Source organism: Lissotriton vulgaris, chromosome 10 (genome assembly GCF_964263255.1).
Source record: "Lissotriton vulgaris chromosome 10, aLisVul1.2, whole genome shotgun sequence".
NCBI classification, from domain to species: Eukaryota; Metazoa; Chordata; class Amphibia; order Caudata; family Salamandridae; genus Lissotriton; species Lissotriton vulgaris.
The window spans coordinates 48458184-48484689 of record NC_141698.1 but is presented as its reverse complement, the minus strand read 5'-3'; the positions used below and the strand labels follow the sequence as shown (position 1 = coordinate 48484689).

The following is a 26506-nucleotide window of genomic DNA, read 5'->3' as shown; positions in this document are numbered from 1 at the left end:
GATTAAACACTGTCTATTCTTGATCTCTATCTCACTGCCGATTAGTTGTGGAAGTATTACAAAATGTCGAGTTTCTGGTATTCTAATTGACAGGGCGTTTACCCATGTGGGTTTACCCACAAGAAAATGGTTGGCAGCTCTTGCCCTTCAGTGTGAACCACACCAGTTTATTCATTGTTTTTTTCTTTGTTTTTGTTATTTGGGGGATAGAGGGCACGATGGGGAAAAGGTTGAAAAATTTTCTAGGGATGTCTCCACTGCATGGGACGGGGCGGAGTAGGAGGAGGGAGGGGGATGGGAATGTACAAAAAAATTCCGGTTGACGTTGAGCAGAAACACATATGTTTTCTTTCATCAACAAATGGACATCACAGTGGGGGAGGTCACAGGTCGAAATAATGATAGGAATGGCCGACACAAGAATGGCCGACACAAACTTGAATACCCAAAAGCTGACATTTATGAGATGGAATGTTCGCAGATTTTAAAATCCACAGAAGATAGAGTGCTGGTATACTAGATAGGCATGGCATTGATGTTGCCTGTTTACAGGAAATGCTTCTCAAATCTCTCCCGGAAGCTAGAATGGGCACGAGATGGGCAAAATATCGTATAGCATCCTCATTCTCAACATATGCTAGAGGTGTCATGCTGTTAATCAGATGTGGCACTCCCTTTTAACCTATGAATATTATTAAAGATGACCAAGGCAGATATGTAATAGTACGCAGAAATTTTGGGGGAACAATATTGACAATAATAACATCTTATGGTCTTAACAATGACAACCATAATTTCTATGAAGCCATATGGTCCAAACTTAGAGAATGGCCCAGCTCAACTGTTATATGGGGTGGAGATTTTAACACATGCCTAGACCCGGCTCTCGATAGGTCAACTGGTAATGAAAGGTATGGCAAACACGCTGCTAGTGCATTGAGAGAGGGCATGGACACATGGGAAATGATGGATATATGGAGACTGAGGCACGAAAGACGTAAAGAGCTAACCTGCACGTCAACAATGCATAACACATGGTCTAGAATAGACTACTAGCTGATCACACAGGATGCATGCACATGGACAAGGACGATTGAACACCTACCTAAAACACTATCAGACCACTCACCTGTTCCCCTCCAATTGGATGTCACTACCAGTATGCCTAGACAGTTCACATTGAGGCTACAGGGAAGCGCCCTATTAGATCCTGTGTTTCGTAGCGAATTACATCAAGCCATAATGGATTATTTTGATTTTAATTCGGGAACGGTGGATAGTGCAGGATCTCTATGGGAAGAGTTTAAAGTCACGATCAGGGGACATTGCATTAATAAGCATGTTGGCGGATCACTGACATAATATCGAGGGACATAATATCGACTACCAAAAATATAGGCGACAAAATATCAACACACAGAATATCGACTTTGTATCTACAAACAGGTAGTACAAAAATATCGAGTACAATATATCGTTTACAAAAATATAGTTTGTAAAAATATCGACTTTATTAAAAACAATGTTAAATTAAATTAATATTAAAAATTATTTACTAAAATATACTTAAAAATACTTAAATTACCTTATAATAATTAAATAACTAATTAAAGTCATAACATTTTTTTTACAATCATATTTGTTAAAACATATATATATAGAACATAATATAATTTAAAAATATCCAATATTATTACCTAAGGATAGCGGAAGTATAAAATTACTATTCCCACTCCAGAAAGTGCAACAGTAGATAAGGCGTTGGATAGCGTACAGGTAAAAATTACTATTCCCACTCCAGAGAGTGCAACAGTAGGGAAAGCGTTGGATAGCGTAGCGGAAGTATAAAATTACTATTCCCACTCCAGAGAGTGCAACAGTAGATAAGGCGTTGGATAGCGTAGAGGTAAAAATTACTATTCCCACTCCAGAGATTGCAACAGTAGGGAGAGTGTTGTATAGCATAGGGGTAAAAATGACTATTCCCACTCCAGAGAGTGCAAAAGTAGGGAAAGCATTGGATAGCGTAGGGGTAAAAATTACTATTCCCACTCCAGAAAGTGCAACAGTTGGGAAAGGGTTGGATAGCGTAGGGGTAAAAATTACTATTCCCACTCCAGAGAGTGCAAGAGTAGGGAAAGGGTTGGATAGCGTAGGGGTAAAAATTACTATTCCCACTCCAGAGAGTGCAACAGTAGGGAAAGCGTTGGATAGCGTAGGGGTAAAAATTACTATTCCCACTCCAGAGAGTGCAACAGTAAGGAAAGCGTTGGATAGCGTAGGGGTAAAACTTACTATTCCCACTCCAGAGAGTGCAACAGTAGGGAGAACGTTGGATAGCGTAGGGGTACAAATTAGTATTCCCACTCCAAAGAGTGCAACAGTAGGGAAAGCGTTGGATAGCGTAGGGGTTAAAATTACTATTCCCACTCCAGAAAGTGCTACAGTAGGGAAAGCGTTGGATAGCGTAGGGGTAAAAATTACTATTCCCACTCCAGTGAGTGCAACAGTAGAGAAAGTAGATACTTCATATATTATTTAAAAAGATATATATATTAATATCTATAAAAAATTTCATTAAAAGCAATTACCACTTTAATATAATATAATAATTAATTAATTACAAATACTAATTTAATTTAATAATTACAATTAATTATCTATTAACACTAATTAATTACAAATTAACAATTAATTACTTAGTAATTAAACAGTTACTTAACAATTAAAATCTAATAAATACACAAAAAAATTAACATATGTAATTAGTTATAATTAAATTACATCTCACCCTATTCCCCTATGAACCCACAACCCGCTACAGAAATTACATTACTTAAATTAACATAATTATCAATTAATCAATTAAATTAAATTATTTGGCAATTAAAATGTAATTAATTACCAAATACAAATAATTTAACAATTAATTATAAATAAATACCAATAAATAAATTTACATATTTAATAATTATAATTAAATTACACTACATAAATTAACATATGTAAATAATTATAATTAAATTACACTACATAAATTAATATATTTAATTAATTATAATTAAATTACTTCCCACCCTACTCCCCTATAAACCCACAACCCACTACAGAAATTAAATTAGGTAAATTGACATCATTATCAATTAATCAATGAAATAAAATTAATTGGCAAATAAAATATAATTAATTACAAAATAAAAATTTATTAACAATTAATTATAAACAAATACCAATAAATACATTTACATATTTAATTAACTATAATTAAATTACTTCCCACCCTATTCCCCTATAAACCCACAACCCGCTACAGAATTAAATTACGCAAAATTTAAATAACAATAAATTCATTAATTAAATTTCATTATAACATAAATAAACACTTTTAACGCATAAAATACACTATAAAAAAATCGCTATTATTAAAAGTTCGATATTTTTCTTAACCTATATTATGTAGTTCGATATTTTGACTATCTATATTTTAAAATTCGATATTACATTACTTACCTTCAAAACGATATTTTTGATTTCTATATTCTGTCCATTCGATATTCTGTCCAGCCTATATTTTGTACCCGAAATTATTTCCATTCGATATTTTGTAGTCGATATTTTGTCTGTTTACCATGTTGGCATTCTAAAGGACATTCAGCAACAACTGAACATGATTGAAAGAGACACAGCACAACTTGAGAAAGAACATACACTAACGCAAAACCCTGCGATGATAGCCGAAATGAGAGAAGAGATGGACAATTATCAATCACAAGCCGCAGACAAAATCAAATATAAATAATGTAGATTCACATCGCGTACCTATGGATAGGGCAGTAGACCGGCGCGATCCTTATCAAGCAAAATAAAACCGTTGCCAACAGCGTCTTACATCACACAGATAGTAGACGAACACAACCACAACCTATACAACACTTCTTCTATTTTAGATCGTTTCAAGCGCTATTTCTGCCACCTCTATGACACAAGAACAACCGCCACTCCATTAGAAATCAATGAACAACTACAAGATATTGCCATAGCATGGTTGTCAGATATGTACCGGAAATTCCTAAGTCACCAAATCACTAAATATTAAATCGCAGATGCAATAAACTCTCTCCCAAATAATAAAGCACCTGGTTTGGACGGGCTCCTCCAGATGCATTTTACAAAAAATACTGGGATCTGCTAATTCCATACTTAGCCGAGATGTTTGAGGAAGCGTATGATGAAGGCAAGCTAACAACTTCACTAAGTAAGCCCTTGTAGTGGCACTTCCCAAACCAGACAAGGACCCCACTAAATGTGACTCTTACCGGCTGTTATCTTTAATCAATATTGATGTCAAGATTTTAGCGCAAATCATCGGAAACAGGATACAACTCATACAGGAGAAACTGATGCTACCCGACCAAGCAGGGTTCGTACCAAATAGATCCACGACTCACAATCTCCGAACAATATTTGCACTATATCACCATTTAGATCCAGAATTACTAGCAGCAGCGGCACTATTAGACGCTGCGAAAGCCTTTGATTCGATCAAATGGGTATACATGTTTACAGTGCTACGCTGAATGGGCTTTCCAGAGCCATTTGTGAAATGGATAGAAATATTGTATAATGATCCCATTGCCAGGGTTAGACTAAACAGGCACACCTTGGCTCCCATCGACATAAGAAGAGGAACGAGGCAGGGTTGCCCGCTCTCTCCTATCCTATTTACATTAATTATAGAACCCTTAGACTGCATGATCAGACAACGACACTCGGAGACGACATTGCAATTCCACCTCCGCCCCCTCAGCATTTCCTTCTATGCTGACGATATGGTGCTTTTCACCCGACATACCGATAAGCATTTAAATACACTGATTAGGGAATACGTACGGTTTGAACAATATTCAGGATTACGAATAAACTGGGACGGTGGTGGTCGGTGGTCATACCGCTGACATTGGCCACAACGCAACCGACTTTAGACTATCCCCTTCAATGGCACATGGATCCTGTAAAGTACTTGGGCTTATGGATACATAGGGATCCGGAACTGGTGGTAAGACAAAACTATGGAAGAGAAATAACTAAACTGAATGAACAAATAGACATATGGATAAAGATGCCCCCTTTCTTTGGCAGATCACATAGCTCTGCAAAAGATGATTGTTTTACCAAAATTCTTATATTTATTTAGCAATATACCTATTTGGCTAACACAGGCAATGTTCTCAACTCTAAAAACTGCAATGCAGAAGCTGAGGTAGGTGGGAAAACAGGCCGGAATACACTGGGATATATTAACGAAACCATATCACAAAGGAGGTTTCGGTGCACCAGACCTCCAACTATATTATTATTGTGCACAGGCACAACATGCTCACTACTGGCTGCAACCACATGCGTACATACCACATGTGGCAGTGGAAAGGGACAGTGTGGACCCGACCCCATTGACAGCCTGTGTGTCGGACCCAAGGTCCTTTACCTGCAATGACATGATACAAATGGTACATTGCACCTCTAGAGCTTAGTACATGCTAACACACTAAGCAAATAAACTTCCGGTATATGCACCATCACTACCCATCGCGTACCACCCAAGACTGTCAGTTACGCAGGGAAAAAGGTATGCCAAGAGAGTTTGGCAAAATGAAATTGAACTCCATGGCAGATGTATTCCCACATGGTAGATTCATCCGGAGAGAAGACCCATCTCTGAGCATACACAATACCCCCATGAAGCTGTTTGCCCATATGCGGTTACAGACGGCAATAAAAGAACTATATGTCTCATATCCGGAGGAACCACCTCAATTGCAAACACTACAATCATTGATAGTTACCCCTAGCCGCCGAAAATTAGTCACACGCCTATACAATGCGGCACAAGCGGAGCACAGCGGAACTGTGAACAGATCGCTCAATAAATGGGAGATACTCTGGGTGACACTGTGAGCGAGCAAGTTGGGAATATAGCTGCACACAATTACAATTGATGACACCAAATTGCAATCTGTGCATAATTCACTTTAAATTCTTGCACCGATTTTATTACACCCCGAATCAGTTACACAAATACTGTCTTCAGCCAAATGACAAGTGTTATAGATGCGAGGCTTTACATGCAATCTTCTTACATATGGCGTGGGCCTGCCCGCAGATACATAAATACTGGGAAGAAATTACAGGAGCACTTACCATTATGTTATCTGAAATGATACCTAACGCCCCACTTGTGTGTCTATTGGGTATATATAAACTTACATTTGTAAAAAGGAGGACATTTCTGGCTGTAGCGCTTTTGCTGGCTAAACACTGTGTCGCTATGAGATGAGGTAGTAGATGCCCCCCCAGATTCAAAGACTGGCTGAAAGACATGTCATACTGTAGAGACACTATGGAAGTCTATGTGGAAGAACTACCACAGACATCAGACCTAGAGATTACTGGGAACCTCAGGTGCAATATCTCCAACGTGCACAGGTGGAAGGGTGAGGTAAGAGAGCTGGTGAGACAGTCAAATATGAGACGCCTATATTTACCACCAGGTGGGAGGAGACCGAGAGTATTGTTGGAATAGAATACCCAAGAAATATTTTTTTATATGTATAGTAGTGCACTTAAGGGACATTGCATCAAGTCAGGACAATAGAGTTGAAATGCCATGTAAGTGATATCCCCAAACACGGTAACAAAAAACCTTTTTCATTATGTATAGACTGTGATAGAATTTCAATTTTTTCATAAATGTGATGTACTAAAATGTGTAACGTGTTCAATGCGGACCAGAAGCAATAAACACATTTTAAAAGAGTTATGGGCATAACATATGCTCTGTTCAATATATGATTGTAACAAACACTATACCATCATGCTTGAAAAGATAAATTAGAAGAATCTTTCCTGGATTTGGTAATTTACTGAAATGCTATTTAAAGGAGTAAGCCTAATATGAGAATTCTAAAGGAGACCAATCTTCTGAGAGGCTACCTAAAAATACATTTTTAAAATTAAAAGGAATACGTGTATTAAAAATATTATTTATATGTTTTCAGACCCTCAGCCAGAATTGATAAGCAGTGATACATTGAAAAAACATATTTTTAAGGTTAGAAGGAGATGCACTACATGGCCAACAAAAAGGAGAAGAAGTATGGCATATCCTATATAAGGTAGAAGGTCTAAATTCTAGACAATTATAAATAACGAATAAAGTTTGAATAACATTGGCTATTCTTGAGCCTTTTTTATTTTAGGCCAAATTGTATTCCAAAGAGGAATCATGAAAGAAACACCTAAATTCCATTCCCAATGTAATTCCACATCTGTCTTTTCTCTAATTTCTGGATGAGCCATGATATTAGGATATATTTGTGACACAGAAGGGAAGGAAAGTAAGGAAGAAGCCATATGAGCAAGGGGAGTTCCGGGGAGAGGAATCTTCTAATAAATTAGTATATGCAGAATGAATAACGGATATTAAAGAGTCATATTTAGTTGAAAATAAAGAGGGGAGGGACAATCTTTGTTGAGTTTAAGTGAATGAAAGACAAGAATTATCCTAAAAAAAGATGCTGAGATGATGAATTCATCTCATACCTTTCATGTATCATACTCTCCCAAAAAATGTTCTGTTATATAATTTAACAAATTCATAGTACCAAATTGAGGAATCTAAAAATTGAGATTAAGGGGTCTAATACGATCTCGGTCGAAGGCATCGACCGAGATCATCGGTTTCCCTTCCGACCGGCTGATTATAATACAGCCAGTCAGAATTGAAACCGCCCGGTCATGCCGGCTGGCTTCCGATGGGCTCATGGAGTCCATCAGCACGTCAGAACTTCCAGAAATCCATAAGGACAGCGTTTTATGCCATGCAGATTACAACACATTATTTCTGGCAGGCTTCCCGACAATGAAAGCCTGGCGAAAAGAGTGTTTCCTTGCGATATCCGGTTGGAGTCTGAGGGGGCACATATGCTGCCCCCTTGTTAATCCCTGCACCTTGTGGCAGGCACCTAGAAATGCCTGCCAAGGGGGTGCAGTGACTAACACAATCTCCCATTTCTCTTTGGGAGCTTGTGTAACAGATGTTCCTATAGGGAAATGTGGGAATGCGACTGCACCATGTGCAGTCACATCATTATTCGGTCGGTCCCGTTTCCGCCACGGTGTCGATCTGAGAAAACTCAGAATGACATTATAATAAGCCTTGTAGAATCAGTACAAAGAATAAAGATTAGACATACAAGCTGACAAGCATTCTTTAAAATAGGAAGATACATACAAAGATGTTTTTGGGAGAAAGAGAGGAATTCCTGAAAATAAAAAGGCTAGATAAGAAAGCATTCAATATAAACCCATAGCGGGACAGAGTAGTGATATCTTCATTAAGTAAATATGTAGCTTGTTTGAGGAAAAAGGCAATATGATATTTATGAAAATATGGAAAATTAACTTCTTCTAAATGCTTGGGATGTTTAAGTCTCTGAAGGGACATATGAGCTTTCTTATTGATCCAGAGAAAACCAGATATAAATAAGTTAATTTCTTTGCAATAAGAAGAAAACATATTGATATTAGAAAAACAACAGTATTATTGGGATGAGCATCATGTTTAAGGAATCCAACCTACCCCACCAGGATATAAATAAAGGATTCCATTTAGATGTAAATTAAGTGATGGAAGAAAGATCCTGTTTCATGTGTCTTTAATCGTGGGATGAACCTAAACACCTAAACATTTGATTTTGTCTTGATTCTAGTGGAAATTAGAGTCAGTGAAGTCAGCGTGATTACAGAATTTATTTAAAGTAAAAATTTCACATTTATCGGGATTCAACTCATGCCCAAAAACATAGGTGAAATACTTGATTTCTGTTGAAAAGGCTGGTAAAGCGCGTTGAGGCTGTGACATCAAAAGAATATCATTTGCATAAGCGAATGTTGTAATTATGGGGATTTAGATAGAGTTTGGTTAAAAAGGCTCTAAAGGGAGAATAAAAAGAAGTGGAAATAAAAGGCATCATTGTTGAACACCTATATGGAGGGAAGAAATAAGACCATTAACTGTGATAGATGCCTTGTGAGAGGAATGTAATGAAGAAACTAGATTTATGAACTTTGTGCCAAAGCCAAATCAATAAAGTGTAGAAAAAATAAATGGCTATGCAACATGATCAAAAGCTTTTTCTGAAACTAATGTTATAGCTGCTAAGGACTGTTTATACATTTTGGATTTTTTTAAGACATTGAATTATAATTGAATGTTACCTGAGAGATACCTACCTTTAATAAAACTAGATTGCTCCCTGCCTATTAAGAGAGGAAGTGAGGGATCAAGGTGAAGAGCAAGAATTTTGGCAAACATTTTGTAATGCAAATTAACAAGAGAGATATGCCTAGAATATTTACACATTTTAAGATCTTGTTTTTCTTGGGGATAAAACAGATTAGTGCATGGTGAAATGAACCACCAGCTTTTCCGGACGATATAAAATGAGAAAAAAGGGAATGTAATTTGGGAGTTAAGGAAGCTTTGGTGGGCAACTCAGCAGAGATAGAGGCACTGAAAAGAAGAGACAAGGAACATCAGGAGAGGCTCAAAGGATTGGAAAACTTTCCAAAGAGAAATAATTAGAAGTTTTTAAAAATTCCAGAGCGTTAGGAAGGAGCCGATATTAAAGTTTTTCTAATGCATTTAATTAAAAAAGAGCTACTTCTGGAAAAGTCAAAGGAGGAGATCAGTAGGGATATACAGAGGATTCATAGGGACCCGTATAGACCCAATCCAAACAGATCCAAGCCAAGAAGAATTCTACTGAACTTTTTAACATTTTCCCTAAAGGAGAAGATCCTATCTTGTGCACTGACACAAAAAATAATGCAGATCGATGGAGTACATTTCGAGGTCAGATCAGACGTTTCGAGTGAAACTTCCAATAGGCAATGGGAGTTAGGTAAAAGAATTGATCCTCTAAAGAAACTTGGGGCGTCTGTGCAATTGAAATTTCCAGCAATGCTGAAGGTAATGCTAAACAATATAATGCATTCCTTCCGTTTTGTAGAAGAAGTGGACAGCGCTATCGAGAGCTTTCAGTCAGGATCCTGAAAAGAAATATACCTTTTCCTACTTCTGAGGTGTAACTGGCATAGGCTTAATACCAAGGCTGAGAACCTACAAATAGATTTCCTTCCTGTTTCCTCTTGTTTTGTTTTTCTTCTCTTATATCTTTCTTCTTTAATTTAGAATATACACATGTATAATATTAGGTTACTCCGGATAAAGGGCACCTAAAGGGCTTCCCCAAATTGATAAGTCAATGAAGGGTTTTCCAGGGGGGGAGGGGTGTCCACTGGGGAGCACAGGGTGGGGAGCATAATGGGGAAAAAAATATATCCTCATTTGCCATATCAGAATTTTAATCTTTACCTACTGTTCAACTCAGAATCGAGCTCATAGATAGTGGTCAAGAAAGAAATTAATGAGATAAAAATACTCTCTTGGAATGTTAATGGTCTAAGGGGTAGAGCCAGATGTGATAACATTTTACAAAATCTGAGAGATTGCCAAGCACAAATTCTCATTCTGCAGGAGACCCATTTGACAGAGGCAGAAGCTTCTGGGTTTTTTTAAAGCTAAAAAATTGATCTCTTGGGCTGTTGTAACAAAGCAAACAGTGGTAACAAGAGGTGTTGCAATTCTGATAAAAAAGGGAACTAAAATCACGATAGAAGGTTAGGTATCGGCTATTTCCGGCAGGTGGGTAGTAGCAAAGGTTTAAAAATCATTGCCATAATTATACTCTGGTGGGCTATTATGGCGCCAATCAAGATGATACAGGCCCTCTGGAAGGCTTATATGCTGAGTTACTAAACTTCTCCGACCCGTTTATTATGGCGGGAGATTTTAATGCTGTAATTGATCATAATTTGGATAGATCATCAAACAGTAAAGCAGCAGTTAACCCTTAAATGTCTGCAATGGTACATCATTTGAATGGGCAACTGGGCCTCTCTGATATTTGGCGAGAGAGAGTGGGTTCGTACAGAAGTTTACCATTTCATAATAAAAAATATAGGCACCACTCCAGGATTGATTATTTCCTAGTTGATAATAGACTAAGGGATGCAGAACTAGATATTCAACATATAGGTGTACATCTTTTAGACCATTCAGCTATACTACTTTGAATAAAATTAGGTCAAATGAGGTTTCAGTCTGGATTAAGCCTGGGCGTAGTTCGCGAAGTAGCGCTATGCGTAGGTACGCGAAGTGCAGTTTGCACTATGTGAGATACACGTAGCACTACGCGAACTGCGTAGTGAGTTGTTCACAATGATTGCACAGTGCTGGATGCTTGTCCGCACTGTGCAGTCATTGAAAACGGCATCTTGCACAGTGCGAGCTGTCATTTTCTGCCGCTTGAGTAGAATTTTACTGGAGCAGAGGCTTTCTCAATGTGGACTTGTAGTTTTTCATCGCGACCGGTCGTGAGCATACACAATCACTCACAATGAGAAACCTGACCTCCCCGCGTAGCAAATCTCGCCGGTAGGTTTATTTTCCACGGAAAAGTCTCGTCACGATGTAAGCTTGCTTGCTCGCGGTCGCCAACTTGACATTGAGGACCGCGAGCAAGCAAAAAATGACCGCTGCGCAACGCTACATGTGTTTGCACTGTGCTACGTGCAATTCGCATTATTGCAAAGTAGCGCAAACTTCGCAAACTACGCAAGCATAGCGTAGTGCTTTGCCTAGGGTTAGTCTAGATGGACACTAGATTGCTCCATCTTGTTGGATCCACAATATCTTGAAACATTAATCTCTGAGACAGGAGAGATTTTCGATAACAATCTGGGTTCCTCCTCGATAGGCACGGTCTGGGATGCATACTAGGCATATTTAAGAGGCAGACTAGGAAAAGGTCATATCATCAGAAGAACTTAAGTTTAGAATGGCAAATTAGTTTGCTGGAAGATGACTTGACTTCTGCAAACAATCAGGGCCAACAAGACTCCAGGTTGTTTGAAGTCGAGACCCTAAAGGAAACTCTCTAACAATTGCCCAAGGGAGGCTAAAAGAAAGGTGAGATATTAGTCACGTGGCACATTTTGAATACTGTGAGGGATCTGGCAAATTATTAGTTTGTAAAGTTAAGAACAACCAAGGTCGAAACACAATTAAAGAGATCACATGTGAACAATCTGGGGCTCCACTTTCTGAAAATCAGGCTACAGAATTGGCCTTCCAAAAGTACTATGGGGAAGTCTATTAGGAAGACTTAGAAGTCACTCAAGAAGAAGAGCTTAGTTGGTTGGCTCAAGATCCGAGTGACCAATTACCAATGGATAAGAGTACATTTCTGAATAGTAGTATAAATATATTAGAAATCAAAAAAGTATTAAAAGAGGGTAAGAAAGGAAAAACTCCTGGGCCAGATGGCCTGCCACACAAAGTTTATAAGGTATTGGTGGAAGAGTTAGCGCCAGAATTGTTAGTTATGTTCAATTAACCCCTCCCATGCTGGTGACGAACCCCAGCCATCACGCCCCGCGGTGGGCGTGTGCTGATGACTGCTGGGGTTCGTCACGGCTCGCCCTGTTCTTTTGTTTACCGCACAGCGGTAAAATCGCGACCGCAGCGAAGGGGTTAAATATTTTTAACCAGAGTGGGCTTTCCAGATTCATGGAGAGAGGCCACTATTGCCTTAATTCTGAAGCCGGGTAAATCCCCCCAAAACTGTAATTCATACAGGCCAATATCACTTCTGAACTGTGATTATAAGTTGTTTGCGAAAATTATAGTAGAAAGGCTAAACGGGGTTATTCAATTTGTTGTGCATGAAGACCAAAAGGGCTTTATTCTTGGCAGGATGCTTAAAGATCTGATGTTCAATCTATAGATTTGGCTACCACCTATGAGCTCACCCTGGCGGTCATAGCACTTGACGCTGCTAATGCATTTGACCCCCTTAACTGAGTCTTTTTAAAAGCAGTATCTAAATCACTGAATCTCGGCCCTATTATGTGCAGAACTCTGGAAGGTATCTATGCTGCCCGACTGCTAGAGTTTTACTTAATGGTGCCCTGACAGAACTGATTCAGATTTCAAGGGGAACCAGACAGGGTTGCCCCTTATCTCCCCTCTTATTCGACTTATATATTGAGCCATTGGCTAGAAGATTAAGAGGATCTCAAGAAATCTTACCCTTTGAATATAAGGGCTGGAGTAAAAAGATTGATCTGTATGCAGATAATATTGTGTTTTTTACAAGGGATACACAAAGAGCATTTGAGTCTATTTTAAAAATCACTGGGGATTTTGACAACATCTCAGGTTATAAAATTAACAAACAGAAAACTGAGATCATGGCCTGGAATCCAAGAGTGAGTGCAGTAAGATGTACTAACTATATGAGATATCTAGGGGTAAAGATCACACATGATATTATGAATCACATGAAAGAGAATTTTAATTTGGTTAAAAAAGAAGTGCTCACCTTGCTGAAAAATTGGGCCTATCTTCCTTTGACGTTGTTTAGCCGGGTCAATCTAATAAAGATGGCAATCCTTCTAAAGTTCAAATTTCTTTTTAAGGCTATCCCTCTTCCTTTTTGTAAATCTTGCTTTTTAAAAGTCAAGAGTCAGATTAGCTCTTTTATTTGGGCTTCCAAGGGGCCAAAGTTCTCTTAGAAGAAACTAAGATGGAGACTGGAAAAAGGGGGATTGGCGCTACCTGATCTGCTCTTCTATTCATGGTCCTTTCTACTCAAAAATAGAAGAATGCTTTTGGTTTCACTCTCTAGGACAGAGATGGGTGCACTATTTGAGGTTCAGCTGAGGAGTCAAAATCTGATGGAAGATGGCTTTATGTTCAAATATGCCAACCCAAAATACTTTAAGAAAATTAGATTGAAGATCTTACGAGGTATGGCTGAGACATGGTTTAGGGTGAGGAAAGCTGTAAGATTGCCCTACTTTAGCCATTTTGCCCCTATTTAGGACTCTCCGGGCTCTCCTGACTGGGTTAAAGATGTGTTGCCTATTCCCTAGAAGGAAGCCGGTATAGTCGCTGGGAAGCATCTCTTACATGAAGATCACTTGATATCTTGGGACTATTAAATCTGATCAAAGAATATCTAGGTTTAAATACCTTCAGATTCGGAGTTGGTTCCAAGCTTTAACCACTGAAATTGGGAAGTACAACTAATTTGAGGAGAAACTGATCTCTAGACGGATCCCAAAAAAGGAGATTGCACTTTGGTATTGGTGGATGGTGGATATGGAGGACTGGAATTTCCTTCTACCAGTCGATCTATGGGGAGGATGCTTGCCGACGGCTACGCTGGATGAACAATGACAAGTATCTATGTTTACTCTATACAAAATAGTAAAACCTGCATACCTAAGAAGGAACCATCTTTTCACAATCCATAGGGCTTACTGGTCCCCTCAAAGGTTATCGAAGTTTGAGAAAGGAGGAGATGTGGCATGTCCGAAGTGTGGCAGTATGAAGGAGGAGGATCTTCACATGTTCTTACTCTGCCCAAAGATCCAAGCCTTTTGGGGTGCCATAAGAAAAAGCACTATCTGACTCTTTGAAGATCCAAATCGAGGTAAGCGCTTTACTAGTTATTTTTGGGCTTTTAGACTCTCAAATAGTAACAAGTAAAAACAAGGCAAATTTGGAATTTTATACAATTCTGCTAGCCTGTAGAGAAATCTGTAAACTTTGGGTATCGCAGACTACACCAAGGTATGAGGAATGGAGATTATCAGTAAAGAGAGTGGCTAATTTGGATGTCAGTTAACCGCATCGATGCTGTGGCGATTTTTGCGCTGTGCGGCTGTTTTCCCTTTTCCGCGATACATGACGAGCTCAGCTCGTCATCAGCACACGCCACCCGTGGGTGATGACGAGCTGAGCTCGTCATCAGCATCGAAAGGGTTAAGGGAGGTCAAAAGCATGAATTTTGGGCACCCCTTTTGTGTTGGTAGAATCAACCAACTAACTAATTGGATCAGGAGTCCTATGATTAAGCCTTTCTTTGCCAACTTTTAGCTTTGGCGGCTTTGATAACTGTAAAAAGATATTCTGAAAGTATATGATAACTCCTCTGGGTTTGTGTAAGGATGATGTAACACGTGGAGGATGACGAAGTCTATGAGCACACAGTATGTTTAAAGAATGCAAAGGAGGGAGGTCCAAAATCTGAGAGAGAAATTATTTGAAGAAGGAGATGGGTCTGAACCTTCAGATCCTTCAACCAAACCATAAATACGTAAATTGTTTCTACTGTCTCGATTTTCCATGTCTTCTGAATGCTTTTTTAAAGATAACACTTCTGCTTGCAATGTGTTATAATCTGCACTGAATCCTGAAGATGTTCAAGCTTCCGCTGCACTTGGAAACTCTTTTTCTAACTAAGACGATTTGCCATCCAAAAGCTGGAGCTGTGTATTAGTATCTTCCATAGAAGGCTTAAGGGCCTTAATCTGGTCAAGAAGCAGCACCATTGATATTGTTGCAGTAGGTTTAATTGGAGTGGGCGGATCCTTTTTAACTCTTTTGCTTGCCAAGACAGCCGACACTGAAGTGAGTTTAGAAGACATTTTAGTAGTAGACATGGATAAAGCAGACCTATGTGAAAAAGATGCCAGAAAGTAATGACTGGTACCTGTACTGTTCTCCATATTGTCCAATCAGAACAAGAATTAAATGTCTCAACGTTGTCAATAGACTTGGCAATTGATGTCGTACGAGCATGTAATTTTACATTCCTGGTTTAGCCCACACGTGGATTTATCAACATATATAATAAAGCAATTGCCATCAAAGGCTTATTGAGTAACAGGAGCTATATATATTTAAACAACAGGTAAAGTGTAGCAATAACCAAGTGGTTCACTTACGGTACACTACCCAGAATACCAATCAAAAATATATGAAGTGCAGACTTGAGATGAAATTTTATTTGAGGCAATCAATCTATCATTGAAAAACAAACATTTGTTTCATATTTAGGAGACGGAAGGAGACGCATTAATATAATTACATGCAGCAGTTCCCAGCCGACATATTTCCACTTATAATAATATCGCTTTGATAAAACCTTTGTTTGAAGAAGAAAATAGAAGCATGAAATTCCAGGGAGCAGGAACGATCAACAACCAATAACGTGCTGAACCCCAAAGCGCCACAGAAACATGTTCAAGCAATCTCCGCACAAATACATCAATTCAACGTACCCTCATCTCAATCTTTATCTCAGTCCACCTCTCCTGACCCAACCAGACCAAACAAGATCATGACCGCAGTAGCTGACTACAACAACGATCTGGATCTTTCTATCCACAATCTGGAGTCCAAGATAGAAAAAATGCTGGAGCTCACGCCAAAGCTGTTAAGAACTCCGGACACATCAAGACAATAATCTTGTGATACCGAAAACATCAATGGGACGGCGGGCCTGCAACTCATTTACATCAATGCTACACATAACTCCATGGCCAGACCACTGATATGGAGGTCCACCAAAATAGAGTTACAGCTAGACCTCCTACATTCGATTGCACAGTGGCTCGCAGACAGGATCTCATCGGAAGCAAAATCCAAGGCTGTCTAGAAGATAGGTTGTGTTCATTTTTATTCACAGCCATCATTGACAGGCTGGCGACTCTCCCAGTGGTCTGGACAGAACTCGTTGACACAGTTAGAAGCAAAGATGGCCTCCCTGTGGCTGGAAGGCCTTCGGAAGACTACAGCCAATATGCAGCAGCTGAAGATCTAGAAGAGTCACATTTAATTCCAATAATAAATGTAAGAAACAGTCCTCAGTCAAATCTTGGTACCCTGAGCTCACCCTCCCCCACAAAACCTCCCACCTACTAGCACTGACTGTAGACCCAGTACTAGCACTCAGCCAAATGGAGGGGACAACAAGGATGCTCTACCCAGCCCATGACAGCCAGGTGTGACACTCTCCAGTACAAAAAGGGCCCCAAAGGCCAAATGAGTGTTGTCCCTGATAACCACAAAAAATCGGCATCCAAAAGCAGAAAATGACCTCATTCAGCTGTATCCAATATTCATTATCAGGTCAGGCACTAACAGCACGAAAGACCTCACAGTAAAAAACCAGCCTCTAAGACATCTCCACTCTCAAAGATGAACAAGGAAAGGAAGGACTTTGTCACAGCAAGTTTAGTCCTTACGACTACTCCTCCTCAAATGAAAAACAAGCAGAGGATATATGCAAGCACCCAAGCTGCTTAGACTGTAACAGCAACTGTAAAGGCCCCTCCCAACAATGGACTCAAACAGAGCTGTGTGTTGCCCCCCCCCCATTCTAATCTTCAACCAGCAGACCTGGGCAAAGCAACAGAAGGCACAAGTCTAGTTGCACCAATACTGGGAAGGGTGCTCTTCCCAATTCAGCAGTATGCAGACAATATCCAGATAATGGATCACACAAAAATAGGTCTGCAGAAAGCCCTTAACGTACGAACAAGGCCAATAAACTTCCGGTGAACCAGGGAAAGACAAAAATCATCATATTTGGAGAATCCCTTCATAAAAAAACCAGAACACTGGCAGCTTGGAGATCTACAATTAACAACGGCTGCAAACTATAACTATCTAGGGGTCAGGTTCACTGAAGGGTCCAGACCTATGGCCCATCTAAAGCATCTTAAAACAATGGGCATGGGTGTCAATTACAGCCTGTAATGCCGTAATAGTCACCTGCAAAGCCCAAAGCTGAACTAATGCTAAAAGTCCTGAGAGCATAGCTGGTTCCAGCTCTAAATTGCGGCCATTTAGCCTTTCCTAGATCACTGAAACTGCAACTTAAAACAGTCACAGTTCAACATCCAAAAACATCTTTTGGGTACCCCTGCAAGCCAGAAGAGTGAGGCTGAGGCCGGAGCTGGGCATCAGGAGAATGGACCTTGAGTGTCAAGGGGATTTATTAAATTACTACATCAGGACCGTACGGGCCCCCCAGAATACACTCAAAGCACAACTCAAAAAAATCTTTGAGGCAGAGTATTCCCCATGGTAAGCATATTTAGCAGAGGCAATCAGAACCATGGAAAGCAAGGCCACAAATCTGCACCACCAGGACATAACTTACTCAGCCTGGAAAAGGGCAGTGAACATGAAGGTCAAGTAAATCTCCTGTGACCTGGACATCGAAAGCTTCCCCAATTCCGAGGCGCTTGATGCCTCCCACATGCCAGGGAAAGCTCAGTCCTACTTTCATCAAGCCCTCACAGCAAAACACACATAAATATCATATACATGAGGCTTCTTGCCCTACCAATCATGGACTTCACTCCTCCTGGGCAAGGCAGGATGAGGTAATATCCTGCAGACTTTGTAATTACAGCAGTGAATCGTGGCTCCCCTTTTTGTGCTATTACCCCCCATTCGCCAGTGACTGTCACTGCCTGTTAGGCCTCTTTTTATGGACCAGTGGAATAAAAGTTTGTAGAAAAGCTTTGGACCTATGTTTCTCCAATAACACTCCAATGACTTCAGCAAGGCTGGGGAAATTTACTGAAGTTATTCTATCAGCACTCCAAAATGTCACACCTGGTTGACATTGACCCAGTCTCAATGTGACTCATGTACTTTCTCTCTTCTTCTGGGGTGTAGAGCCCCATCCTGCTCTATATACCCCACCTCCACTTCTCCTGCACTGGCACGTTTATGAAAAAGTTATGCCCCTGCATGTCTTAATGGACATATGCAAATACAATTTTGCTCCTGCGGTTAGTCATGTCACACCACGAACACTCTTTTTTTCTGCCTCAAATCTCAGGGCCTCATTACGATGTTGGGTGGAAAGTTTCCACCCGACTCCGTCTCGGATTCGGGAACCGATCGACTAATAGTTGGCGGTTCCATCTGACTGATTACGATGCAAACAAACACTGTTCGGTTGGAGTCCCATTGTTCCCTATGGGAGCCCGTGTTCTGCCCAACAACACAGGCTCCTTGGGGAAATGGGGTGTGTGTGTAAAACCCTGCACCCTGTCATGGGCACTCCATTGTGTCTGCTACACACTGCAGGGTTTTACAGGAAGGTCCCAAATGTAACCCTTCGGCCCCCAAACGGAGGCCACAGGATGAAGGGGGCCCTTCTAGGCACCCACAAAGTCACTTTCCGACAGCCTTTTCGTGTCAGATAGGCCGACTCAGAAAGGGTGTTGGAAATCGACGTCGTAATCGGTCGGTCGAAAATGCTGTTTGTAGAGGTGCACGATGCAGTTCCAACTGACACGAATACTCTTGAGAGCCAGTCGGAACCGATTCAGAATAACCGTGTAGTTTACTTTCCCACCGCGAACATCATAATCGGTCAGGCAGATTGTAAACTGACCAAATCGGTTGTAAGGGTTACGACCTGGTCTAGGAAATTCCGACTGTCGGGCGGAAGCCTCCGCCCGACATCGTAATGAGGCCCTTAGTGTTATTTAATTTATCTAAACACATTATTTCATAAAAAATAATTTGGTTGCATGTCAAGAAAAGGTAATACAAATGCTGCTTGATCACAATGCTATTCCTTTTAAGAATTTTAATGTCATTTGGAATGCCCTTGCTTTTAAGAAATACTGCCTTTAATATTGTTTTAAAAGTTTATACTTGTACTCAGGAAATGCTGTGTTTGTTGCCTTCATGTAAGGATTTTAAGTAATCGATCATGAATAAAACTCACTCATTCATTCATCTTTCATCTCTGTATGGCAAGAGGCTGTTTGATTACTTCTGTGCTTATTTTGGCTGTCATTTTATTTGAATGTATAGATTTGTAGGCAAAAAAGAGATAGAAGTGCAGGAGAAAGACCCAAACAGCTGGATCCAACTTTTCATATAACGTCAGTGTTTTCTTTTAATGTCCTAGGTCAACAGACATCAAGAAGGTTCTGACACACTGCTTTATCACCATGGAAGCCAAGATCTGGTTGTGGCTTCTAATGGCTTTGATGTCAATTTCAGCGTATTCAAGCTCAGAACTCTGCAACTGTCTGCGGAACCACGCACAGAAGGCCTTCTGCAATTCAGGTCTTGGTAAGGACTGCTGAACCTGAATGTCTGATACTGGTTCAGTTTTCTGTTTGAGGGTTTTACCTGGACATCAGTTGAAAGGTTCTGCTCCAATGAGATTCTCTATAGCTGGGTAATGCTGTGGGAACAAACAGCAGGCATATGTGATGGGATCTAGTACAAAAATGGGTACTCTGTGCTGCTCTTGAATATGTTTGTCTGGTGAGTGGCATCTTTAAAATGTGCCACCTTAGGTTAGTATGTGGTCAAAGGTTTGGCTGTGCCCAATATTGTTGGAAGTATGTTATTTACACTAAACAAAAGCCAGGGTAGATTTGGGTTTTCGAAATATGCATCCCACAATACAACCTGGTAGTGATCCATGTGACCTGAAGGGCATTATGTTGGTGAGGAAATAGTATCCTGTGCCATTTGGGGCATTCCTGAATGGTCACATAATGCTGTAACAGAGAACACCAAAAGTACATCCAGATACATCCTGGGCAGATCAGAGTTTGTGATTAGTGTACACTGCCAGGAGAAGGTAGGTGCATTTGGGACAATGGGCACCCCATGTACTTCTACCTGTGCAGAAGAATGCCACAGGTGACCCGGAGACAAAAGAGTGTTCTTTGGTGTCTGTAGTAGGGAAGTAGAATTTGTAATGAGGGTGAAAGGTGTGTTTATGTTTTTTATGACTATCTCTGCAAGGAAGACATTCTGTTCTCCATTTATGGGGAGAAACAAAGAATACACCTTGGAACACAAGCATCTCCAAACATACTCCAATCCAATTTATGCCAGTTGATGACGTCATTCTGTGATGCACAGATGAAGAGTCTAGGGAGGCCAGTGCATCCTCACTGCAACAAGAGTTGCATCAGCTGTTCAGTATGAACTCACAAACTAAAGGAATGTAGTATTCAGAATAAAACCACAGTGCAAACACTTTCTAAGTTTTAAAAAGTGTTAGTTTTGTAGTTTTATGGATTTAGGTTGTTTTAAATCTCAGATTGGTCACATAACAGTGTGTTTTATATTATACAAGTTGAATAGTTGAAGGCTGAGTAAGCTTCTTTCTCCTCTCAAGCTCTTCAGAGGAAAGGATGACTATCCTGACAACCTTCTTTGATTAGAAACTTGGAAACGGGGAGTGTTGCAAGCAGACTAAAAAGTATTTAAAAACTCCTTTAGCAAGATGTATATTTTTAGTAAGAGACTTAGGAAGAATTTCGTGCAGGCAAAGCATTGGAGTAGACCGAGAGCATGGCAGAACAGTGCTGAGCAAACTGTGAATCTAGATCCAACAGGAAAAGCTAGAAAATTAAGAAAAAGACAAAAGACAAAGATCTCAGTAAAGGGGCAATGAACATGTATGTGTATATGTATGTAAATATAACAAAAGGAGGGAGGGAGAGAGACAAGTGGATTCGGTCTCCCTTGGTAATACGTTTAAACAAAGTAGAATCCACTCAGAAAGTGGTGGTGATTCCTAAAGTGATGGGGAGCACACAGTGTTGTTTAAATGCCCCTCACACACCAACAGGCCCCTTGGTGTCATGCTTCATCATCGGGGCCTTCGCACCCCTCTACGGGATGCGGCGTGCTACGACTCACGGATACGCAGGAGCACTTGATAGTGAACTATGTGTAGGTGTGTGTTTAGGGAAGGAGTGTGAGTAGTGAGGTAAGGTGAAAAGGTGGAGGTAAAATTAAAAAATACCTGGCTCATAGGAGAAAATTATTTATTATGTCCTCGGCTGGTATTATTAAAAAGTGCAAAGTGAGGTTGATGAATATACGTATTAGGGTATATCAACCTTTGAAAACGTCGACATGTTTCGGAGTACAGCGACTCCTTCTTCAGGACGAGGATATGCACGTTATCCTCACCTTACTCACATGGGTGTAGAATGTCAAAGTGTATTCTACCAAAAACAAAAAACTAGGTGAAATGTACCTATCAATGTTTAATGTAGATAAGCTCTGTTGCGCCCAGTTGGCGATAGAAGAACCTGTAGAATAAAAAGACATAATAAACATCACAGTCGGACGTCCAGGAACAAGGAAAAACAATGGTTTCCGGTTATATGAGGGTAAAAAGAACCCAAAATGAGGTTCAGGGACCCTATGAAGTAAAACACTGAAAAAGAGACACACAGTAGACATAGACATACACATATAATAGGACACATGCCAGGATATCTTTCCCAACAGTTACTGTGAAGAAAAGAAAGGAGTTTAGTAAGGAGGCTTACTTATAGTTCAAGGTTTTCTGACCTCATGAGCCTAAGCGTAGTATTGGGGGATTCCTTCCTCACTGCTCAGTAAAGCAACCTAAAAGATGTTAAGGGAGGATTTTAGGTTGATATAGTTGTTTCTAGAGAAATTCTGAGAGAAAATTGACTAGCCCTCGATGTTGCGACCCAACACACGGTTACTGCATGGTCTAATAGACTGCCTTCCCCTCAACGCTGCTCCGACGAAGTGTAGGAACAGGTTAGTGGTTTGCCTCTTTTATACTGCCCAGGGCTTTAATTAACAGAGTAAATTGGTTAATTAGCAGCGGAAATATGCCCAAATACGGGTGTAATGAGCAGGAGAAGTCCGGTATTGCGCGTTGGGCTGGAGCGCGATGCACGATTGGGACGCGCATGCGCTACGAGATAGCGTTGCTGTGTGAGCGCATGTGCGGTTGAAATGCGCATGCGCTCGGGGTTAGCGCTGTTGAATGAGCGAATGCGCAGCGCCCTTTGTTGACTATGCCTGAAGGAGTCTGGTAGCACGCAGAAGCTGCTGCCCTGCGCTTTTTCTGTATACTGGCCGCCTAAAGAACTTAAAGAGAGGAACAGTCGGGGTATAGCGTTGTTAATATCAGGCCCTGTGTACATGATATATTAATTGTGAAAAATCACAATAACAAAGGGGAGGTACCCACAGACAGCCTTGTGCAGCAATCATGAATTCATAGTTACAATGAGACAAATGCATGGTAGTTTTAGTAAGTTATGCTGGTAACCTGGAGGAAAAACAAAAATATGCCACTGTTATCAGAAAAAATTCAGAACGTTGTGTACCTAATCACATGCCCCTGCAAGAAGGAATACGTGGGTATGACAACAAGGCAAGTCAGAATAAGGATCAATGAGCACAAAAGCAACATTAGATGTAAAAAATCTAGGACGAAAATGGCAGCCCATTTTCCTGAATACCAACATTGTGTAAATGAGATACACTGGACTGTAATCGAGCAACTGCCTACAGAGGCAGGGCTTTTTGAGAAAGAACAGCGGTGGGTGTTTCGTCTTGGGACTGACACCTCTGGGTTAAACGACTCCATTCCTTGCATGCAGTTGCACTGAACTTTTTCCAGGGTGGCCACCAGGTATAAATGTTGGACCTCAGACACTACCTTATCAGTTCACTTCTGGACCTGTGAATACTTTTCCAGGAAGAAGGACTTCTTCATGTTGAAAGGATTACAACTCTGCTGGGCTGCTTCTTTGAAGGAACCGCTGCCCTGCTGTGCTGACCTGATGTATGCTGTCCTCTTGTCTGAGTGAGAAGGACTGGGCCAGCCTCTGTTGAGGACCCCAATTTCACTCCAAGGGCTTGTTGGCTGGCCTCCTGATTAGAGTCTCAAGGACAGAAGGCTCCAACAACCTTGATCCCTGCACTTGGACTCTGCCATCTGAAAGTCCTATGCTGCCAAGTGATGCTGCACTATTCCTTGAAAGTTGCCTTTAAGGTGTTCTGCTAACCCATCTGTGGATCCAGAAGTACTGATACATCTCTTCTGCTCCGTCGGCAACCCATTGCCTGTGCCTGCAGGGTTCTTCCAATGCAAGAACTTTGCATTGACCTTCTAGTACATCGGAACCCAGCAACATGGACCTAAAGTACTTTTGTTCAGCAGGCCTAACTGGGGCTCTGAAGTCTGCTCGCACTCCATTGCATTCAGCCTGAGCTTGGGGCTTTGTCCTGGTCTGGCGTGACCAGATTTCCACAATTGGCATGTGCATTTTGGCGCAATTTTCACTGAAATCTTTGAAACCTCCATATCTCTTTTTCTATCGATTGGATGTTAGTTATTTTGGTGTTGTTTATTTATTTTAAAAAACGCAATTTTTCTAAACTGGTGTGAAATCCTTTTATGGTGTGTTCTTGCTGTGTTACTATATGAAGTATTGCACAAATAAGTTAAAAAGTTGCCTTTAAGGTAAGCCTCACTGCCCTTTGCCAAGCTGCCACCCGGTAGATCTCAGGTTAATTTAGGGCTTGCTTGTGACTCCACCCTGACAAGGATTATGGATTCTGCTTGAGTATGACATTACCCCCTCAACCAATAACCCAATGTCCTACACCTGATAAAGCTGTTGATGTGGCTAGGGTTGAAATTGACCAATTTATTTATATTTCCTGGTTTTCTTTCAGTCATCCGAGCCACATTTCTTGGTGCTAACTTCACAACTATGCGTGATGCAAAATATGGAAAGTACACCTTGGTTACGTATGGAATTAAGACACTTGAGGTAAGGGCACTAGTGTGTCTTCTTGAAATGTGCGACTAGGGTGAATTATTCTACTTTTCAATAGGAGTGCACCACTAGATTGTAGGATGGCAGATTAGAATTACATTACACAGGAAACATAAACCACACTGAAACACAGTTATTTGATTTGCTGTAGGTTGGTTACAGCGAGCAAGGTGATAGCTTATGATCACAAGTTCAAAGATTACTGCATTGACTGCCTTTTATGCTTTTGATGGTCAGATGGTTATTAAAACACCTAACATTTAAGAGGGTATTGACTTTGATGGAATATCTTCGGAAAAATGAAAAAGATTGAAGATAATCCAGTAAGGCGGAGGTTTGAATACATCATATCTCAGAACTCTACAGTAAGAAAATAATTATGCTGAATAGCAGAGTGATAAGAAACCAGATAAGGTAGTTGAATGAAGCAGTTGTGTTATATCATGTAATGACGGGTAAGTTTTGATTCCATCTATTATAGAAGTTAAAGACGTGATTAGAAAAGTAAAAGACTCAAGGTCCAAAGGACTCGATGGATTTTCTGCAAAAATATTAAAAACAAATTCTAAGTTGTAGGCCAATGTTCTTCACTCCTTTATGAGGCAGTCATGAAAGCAAATACAATCCCTAATACATAGAGAGAACGCATAATGGTATTGATCTATAAAAAAAGTCCAAGCGATCTCTGGAAAGATTTTAAAATGATCACACTCCTAAACATACCAATACGAAACGACACCACTATACATAAATTATATAGATTTAGCATATGCATTTTATACTATTAATTGATTTGTGGAAAAACATTGAAAAAACTGGGGATATCCATGAACCTACTGAAACTGATAATATAACTACATGTGGAATCGTGGACCCAAGTTAAGCTAAACAGCCACTGGGCGTTTTCCAGGAATTTTAGCTCCCCGATCGGGTTTAGGTAAGGGCTATTTGGCCACCCCACTTTTTTATCCATATCATCACTGAGTTTAGTTTGTTCATTCCCTCTTAAACTAGGAGAACCAACAATATCCTATTTTTTATGCTACGTACACAATTTTAATCGATCTTACCCCAAGGGGTCTTTAAAGGCAGCTAAATGAATTCTCCAAATACTGAACAGAGAATGACCTGTTAATTAATGAATCTAAAACTTAAACTATGGGAACGATTACGATCTTGGAAGATGGGATACTGCATCACATATTACAAGTTCCATAGGATAATTTGGAGGACGGGATATCCGTCAGGTTTCTGACGGAGTAACTCTGTCTCCCAAGATCGTAATCGGGCCTTAAGTTTTTCCCTCCCATATTAAAATGAAAAAGATGCCAAGGTGGTGACTTTATGGTAAAAAAACTGGAGCCAGTGGCCGAGAGTACGTAGTTAGAAGTTATTTTTAGAAGTAATAGCTGCATAGCAAATATGATGAATGTGGGAATAGAAACAGCAATCGCGCTAAAAATGATGGGGCTTATTTACAAAACCCTTGCGTCGCCAGTGCGTCACTTTTAATATGGGGAAAAAGTGACGCACCGGCGGTGCAGGGGGCTTATAAATAAGCCCCTATGGATCTTGAACTGAGTCAGAATTCAGCTGAAATTCTGAAAGTGACATATACCTTGAAATCTGTTATTCTGCTGTTATATGGGAGCCTGATGAGATAAGCCATAAAGCTATCTATCAGATGGATATCTGAGAGGGCTAACATGGTCTGCCAACAAACACTGCCTTCAGGCTGGAAGTGGGTCTGATTAATACAATCTTTAAATATTTTTCAGAGACTATTAAATTATGGGCACAGCCGGCCACTGCTGGTGAGGGCGGGCTCGCTGAAGTTTGTTCTAAATTCATTTCTTCAAATGGAAAATGCAGCCTCCTGTTGAGAGAACCTGAGTTCTCTAAAGAAAAG

At 40.3% G+C, this 26506-nt stretch overlaps 1 protein-coding gene across 1 annotated transcript in view; it reads left to right on the top strand.

The window, feature by feature from the left end:
• LOC147684578 (metalloproteinase inhibitor 1-like) overlaps nucleotides 1-26506 on the top strand; it is a 130687-nt gene that overhangs the window by 52175 nt on the left and 52006 nt on the right. The window contains exons 2-3 of the mRNA XM_086942368.1: nucleotides 19917-20083; nucleotides 24494-24591. Coding sequence (XP_086798494.1) covers nucleotides 19960-20083; nucleotides 24494-24591 — 222 coding nt within the window. The 5' untranslated portion in view covers nucleotides 19917-19959. The remainder of the gene's footprint in view (nucleotides 1-19916; nucleotides 20084-24493; nucleotides 24592-26506) is intronic.